Source organism: Candoia aspera, chromosome 5 (genome assembly GCF_035149785.1).
Source record: "Candoia aspera isolate rCanAsp1 chromosome 5, rCanAsp1.hap2, whole genome shotgun sequence".
In the NCBI taxonomy this organism is placed as follows: Eukaryota; Metazoa; Chordata; class Lepidosauria; order Squamata; family Boidae; genus Candoia; species Candoia aspera.
The window spans coordinates 34,244,653-34,250,672 of NC_086157.1; the positions used below are offsets into that span (position 1 = coordinate 34,244,653).

The 6,020-nt window shown below is 58.0% G+C and overlaps 1 protein-coding gene across 1 annotated transcript; it reads right to left on the reverse strand.

Moving 5' to 3' along the window:
• Nucleotides 1–1,334: 1,334 nt before the first annotated feature.
• POU3F3 (POU class 3 homeobox 3) lies at nucleotides 1,335–2,939 on the reverse strand. Its single transcript, XM_063304356.1, has one exon. It carries the CDS (start codon nucleotides 2,746–2,748, stop codon nucleotides 1,414–1,416), a length of 1,335 nt encoding a protein of 444 aa, XP_063160426.1. The 5' UTR covers nucleotides 2,749–2,939; the 3' UTR covers nucleotides 1,335–1,413.
• Nucleotides 2,940–6,020: the final 3,081 nt, after the last annotated feature.

The window sequence follows — 6,020 nt, forward strand, 5'->3', positions numbered from 1 at the left end:
TATTTGTTGAAAAGTCTGTTTATTAAAACCTACCAAAAACACTGCGAGGAAATGGCAGTATTATAGAATCACATCCACAGCACCCATTCAAGCAAGTTGGCAACAGATTTAGGAGAGAAGTTCAGATAAGTGCAGCTGCAGATGCCCAGTTGCTTTTTAAATCCCTTTATCTGAATTAGTCCAAAAATAAAAAATAATAATAAAAAAACTATCAGTGAGCTTTTTAAAAAATTAATCTTCCAGGGTGATTGGCAGCCATCAGAAGCATAATTTTGACAGCCCCTGAATTATTCCTTTTATGTCGCTGTTTCTCTTAATTCATGCAAAATCCTTCTACGGAGCTCCAACTTTAAGGACCAACAACCTTGCTTTGCCTTCCCCCTCCCCCCCCGCGCGGTAGGAGCCCCTCCCCCCTTTTCTTTTCAGGGTCAGCTTTCCACTTGCCGGTGTTTCTTTCTTTCTTTATCCTCCCTCCCTCCTCTCTCTTTCTCGTCGTATATAAATTTGCTTTCCTATCCTGACTGCCTATTTTTTTTAACTATTGAGGGCATTATTTCCCCATTTGTTTCCTACTTAAAGAAACTGTCACCTTTTCCATTTTGCAGAATATCATCGTTCTCAAGTGGATCCCTGCCCTGCACCAAAATTAATGTAGTTTGGCCGAGAATAACTAAGTTCTGGAAAGCAGCGCGTGTTCGTTACTGGTTTTGTTCCTGCCGCGGTCCTTCTGCTCTGTGACCTTTCGCGTGTCTTTTTTTTTTAATGTGTGTCTGTGTTTATACGTGCACGTGTTTGACTGAGCTAGAGAGAAAAGTTTCAGGGAATCTCGCAGGACAGTCCTTTGAAAAAGAATGGTGAATGTGGTGGCAGGTGGGTGAGGCGAGGGAATGACGAAGGAGAAGAAAAGGGTAGGGGGAGAGAAGAAAAGTACGTGGGGGGGCTTGTTTAATCGCTGCCTGGAGCAACAACAGGACATAATTTAGATTTTGTCGTAGAATGCTACCAAAAAAGAAAAGAAAAGAAAGAAATATCAATTTTTGGTCTGTTTGGGTTTCCATCTCGCTGTTTTCGCCATGCTGAGATTGGAATTCCCACCGCTGGGCCGAACTGCTCCATGTTCCGGATATGGAAGCAGGGGTAAAAATGACGGGTCGGGGAACCAAACAGAAACGCGGGAGGGTCTTGGTTTGGGCTGCAGGTGTCTGGCCGTGTTTTTGTTTTCCTGTCTGCCTCCCTTCTTCTCCCTCCCCTCCCCCACCCGGACTGCCCACCAGCGCTGTGCTTGCCTCCCTCCCTCTCTCTGTCTGTCTGTCTGTCTGTCTCACCCCCTTCTCTTTCTCCGCTCGCCCTTCTCTCTAATAACTCCTCTCACTTTTGTGACGACGACTCTGTCTCTCGGTCTCTCTGTCTTTTTCACTGCACGCTCGCCTGAAGTCCGTGGTGCGGGGGCGGCGTGTCGGAGCTGACGTTGCCGACCTGGGAGTAGACATCGTCGGGCGTCTGCTGCTGGATCCCAGGGGGGGTCATCCGTTTCTCTTTCTGCCTTCGATTGCAAAACCAAACCCTGACCACTTCCTTCTCCAGCTGCAGGCTGTCCGCTAGGTTCGTAATCTCCTGGGCGGAGGGCTTGGGGCATTTCAGAAAGTGGCTCTCCAAGGCCCCCTTGACACTCACCTCGATGGAGGTCCGCTTCTTCCTCTTCCTGCCCTGCGCGGCGATCTTGTCGATGCTGGTGGGGCTGCCCGTGGACGAGTCGGCTTCCTCCAGCCACTTATTTAACAATGGCTTGAGTTTGCACATGTTCTTGAAGCTGAGCTGGAGGGCCTCGAAGCGGCAGATGGTGGTCTGCGAGAAAACGTTGCCGTACAGGGTGCCCAGTGCCAAGCCTACGTCGGCCTGCGTGAAACCCAGCTTGATCCGGCGCTGCTTGAACTGCTTGGCGAACTGCTCCAGGTCGTCCGAGGTCGGCGTGTCCTCGTCCGAGTGCGGATCGTGGCTGTTCAGGCCGCCAGCGCCGCCGCCGCCGTGGTGCGGGTGCGGGTGCGGGTGGTGGTGGTGATGGTGGTGGTGGCCCGGGTGGTCTCCCAGCTCTGGCGTGTCACCCCTCACCAAGCCCGGGTGCACCAGGCTCTGGCTGCCGGGCGGCGGGCTCAGCATGCCGTTGACCGTGAAGCCGCCCGGCTGCGAGTAGATGAGCGACTGCTGCTGCTGCTGGCTGGCCATGGAAGGCAAGTGGGCAGCCGTGGTGGCCCCCCAGTGGCTCTGGTGCGGGGGGCCCAGGTGCGGCGGCGGGGGCCTGTGGTGCAGCGCCGCGCCCGAGTGCAGGTCGTCCCGCCCGCCACCGCCGCCCTTCACGTCGGGCGGCTGCTGCTGCTGCGGCTGCGGCTGCTGCTGCTGGGGGCTGCCCGTCATGCCCACCGGGCTGCTGGACCAGGGCGAGCCGGCTTCCACGGCGGCGGCGGCGGCGGCGGCGGCGGCTGCGGCGGCGTGGGGCAGGGCTGTCACCCACTGGTGCGCGTGGCTCAGCATATGGCCGCCGTTGCTGGCCGCCATGGCGCCCTGCATGAAGTCACTCTGGACCATCTTCACGGAAGAAGGGTCGGCCCGGTAGCCCCCGCCGCCGGCGGACACCGAAGTGACGGCCACGCTGCCTGGCTGCATCCCCCCGCCGGAGTCCGAGTGGACGATGGAGCCCGCCGACAGGATGCTGTTGCTTGGCAGGTAGGGGTTAGACGCCGCCGTAGCCATCGCTGCTGCTGCTGCTGCTGCCGCTTTTCTTCCCCCCCTCCACTTCGCACTCCAGCCTCCGCAGCCAAGGAGCGTGGGAGGAGAATCCTCGTCTGCCCGCCCGCCCGCCCGGCCGGCACCGAGGCGAGCTCCGCGCCGCGCGCACCCTCCTTGGCTCGCGGTTCCTTCTTCAGAAAAGCCAACCCAACCCCAGCGCTTCTTCGGCTCCCTCTGAACAGTTCTTGCCGTTTACCTGTCAGCAGCAACCAGTATATTGCGGGGGGGGGGGGGAGCAGGGAGAAAGAAAGAGAGAGTAGGAAAAAAAAAAGAGCGGGAACGAGGGGCGGGAGGTCACCCGGCAATAGCTCCCCCTTTGGCTTTCCTTTACTCCCTCAGGAGCATAGCTCTCTCGCACAGTTTCTGGGTTGGCGGTGGTGGTGGTTGGTTTGCCTCCCGGGAAAGTTTCTTTCCCCCGTTTCCCTTCCGGTAAGGCTTTGTACCGCGGTGAGTAAGTGCGGGTGGGCTCCTTTCTTTCGCCCGTCACGCGCACCCTCTCCCTCTCTCTCTCTCTCTCCCTCTCTCGCCGGCGCTGCGCGGCGCGGCTCAGCTCGGCTCCTTGATGATGTCGCTTGCTTCCCTTTCTCTCACACGCAAGTTTTGTTTGTGTCCTAAGAAAACTTCTGGCGAGGCTGGCGGCGGCGGCGGCGGAGGCGAAGCTGAGGAGCCTGCATTGCTCAAAGTTGACGTCCGGTTGAAGCGCCCGGGTCCCGTGGAAACAGGAGTCCTTTGGCAACCTTTTTGCGAGAGTCTGGAGAAGACATTTTCCTTGCCTTTTCTGCCTTCCCTTCTTTAGGGTGCCTCTTTCTTCTTTTTCTTCTTCTTTTCACATGAGGAAAGGAAACGCGGTCAAAACTTCCTTTCTTCCTTTTTTTCCAAGCAAAACAAGCCCAGGAAAAAAGTTTACAATTTCTGATCCCTCCGTAATCGGGGCAGGACGGGGGTGGATGGGATGGGGGGAAAGGCAAGGCGGCGGTCCAGCGGCTGTGAGGGAGGATGTGGAATCGCCTGGGTGGAGAGAGAGATGTGGTGGCGTGCGCGCATATATGGTATCCTTAAGCCACTAACTCCAGTGGGGAAGTTGGCTGCCAGGCTCGCGAAGCGTGGTGCTCCGGTGGTGCTGGAGTACAGCAGCTCAGCTCAGCAATGCTCTTCCCTCGTTGCCACTGCTGGTGTGCTGCCGCCGCCTCTTCCTCCTCCTCCCCCTCTCCTCCCCCTCCTCTCTTTCTCTTTCTCTCCCTCTGACAGTTCTCTCTCTGTCCGTCCCTCCCTCACAGAGCAGGGACTGTCGAATGTTTACCCTCCGCCGAGAGCGCGCGCACCACCACCACACTTTCCCAAATACAAGGAAGTCGAGCGCGAGGGCCCCTGCTGATTGGCTACCCGCTGAGTGATTGGCAGGCCCGGAATGACTGGCTCAGGACGCGAGACCCCCCTTCCGGCCGTTCCGATTGGTTGCTTTTTAATTTAGGCAAAGTGTCGTGGAGGCTGGAAACCTGCCCTACCCCCTAAGTCCCCCTCCCTTGGTTTCTTCTCTCTCTCGCTGCCTCCTCTCGCTTCCCCCCTCCTTCCTAGGACTCACAACCTCTTAACTCTTGGAGCCCAGCGAATAAATCGGAGTTTTCCCTGCTCTGAGCTGAGAAGAGGGAGGCGAGAGAAAGGCAGGCAGGCAGGCAGGCAGGCAGGCGGGCAGGCGGGCGGGCGGGCGGGCGGGCGGGCGGGCGGGCGGGCGGGAGGAAGGGAGGAGGAGGAGGATAAAGAGGAGGGGGGAAGAGGGGTTGGTGGTGGCGGCTGTGGTAGGAAAGGAAAATCCACGATATAATATTTTACTTGCGTGCATAAAATTCCTCTTAAGGGCGCTTAATCCATATGTCAGGGGGGCTGCCCCCATTCGCATGGCCCCGTCTGTAAAAGGGAGGAAAGGTCGTCTCCCGGCATCTTTCAAAGTTTACTCTTCCCTCGGCTTCGTCGGATGCACAAAGAGGTGGTCCCCGCAGTCCGACGAGGCTTCCCCATTCCCCGAGGCAACCTCGCGGCAAGCTGAAGCGAGATCCGTGAGCTCTGGCCCATCCTTGCAGGCAACCGGCCTCCGGTTCCTTTGTGTGAGGCTATCCCGGCGGCTCCGCGTCAGGTGGGAAGTACCATGCCCGGCTCACTCTCCCTCTTGCAGGAGCGCGTGCCCGCTAGGCACCGGGGCCTCGGAAGCTGGAGGAGAACTTACCAAGTGGAAGAAAGGCTCTTCTTTCAGCACGCGCTATTTCAGAAACGAGGGCAGAGCACAAGGCATCCTTTCAAAGCCGACGCGAGCCCGCCGCACTTTTCCGTTCCTTTTTAAAATAAGCCAGGACGTGCCTTTCCAACCGCCCCCCCCGCCCCCGCCCGGACTCTCAGTTCCTTCCAGCGGCGCTCGCCTCTTTCAAACTCACACCTTTCCCGGGGGCATTTTGCGGGAGATAGATCCGGCTCGAGGAGCCCTTGGGTGGTTGCTCCTCCAGCTGAAAGAGTTAAGGTGGGCGGGAGAGCGAGCGAGAGAGACGGGGAGCGAAAGGGAGGGAGGCGGGCGGGCAGGCAGAGCGGGCGAGCGGTGCGAAAGTGAAAAGCGAGCAGAGAAAGTGCAAGCCAAGGAAGGGGACACGGACCTGCCTGGGGATTCTGGGGAAAAGACGCCTTTCGGGCATTCAGTGTGGATCGGGGGCGGGAGGTTCCTGTCACCTTCACCCGCCCGGCCTCTCTCAGTATCTTCCTCCCGGCAAAAATAAGCCCAACGTGTTTACTCTAAAAAGGGCAACACAACGCCCTCGCCGCGCGTGTTCCTCCCTCCAGTTCCTACGTTTGCCACAGAAAAGCCCAGCACAGGGGACTGCCGGGTAGAGCACAAGCTACCTCCAATTGCCCCCCCGCCCCCCTAGGAAAAGGGAAGGTATGTGTAGTTGGCCCGGCGGGGAGAGGAACCGGAGACCGTCAGAGGAGGTTCAGGACTCGCTCCAGCTCCTGCTTGTACAGTAAAAACGATACACCATTTTAGGTTGGTCCAGGGAGGGGGGGGAGGGGGGGGGAGACGATAATGTGAATTATTCCGAGCCCTACAGCCTCAGCTCAGGAAAGGCGAAGGAGTCCGAGTTCTTTTTCTCCTGCCCGATTCTTTCAAACCGAGCTAGAGAGATGAAGGATCGGACACAAGATTTCATTGAATCGGTGTGAGATCTCCAGGTGCAGCCGTGTCAATAGTCGGTGCC

Bases quoted from the DNA above. Each gene is read 5' to 3' on its own strand.
- POU3F3 (XM_063304356.1), bottom strand. From the start codon at position 2,748: ATGGCTACGGCGGCGTCTAACCCCTACCTGCCAAGCAACAGCATCCTG.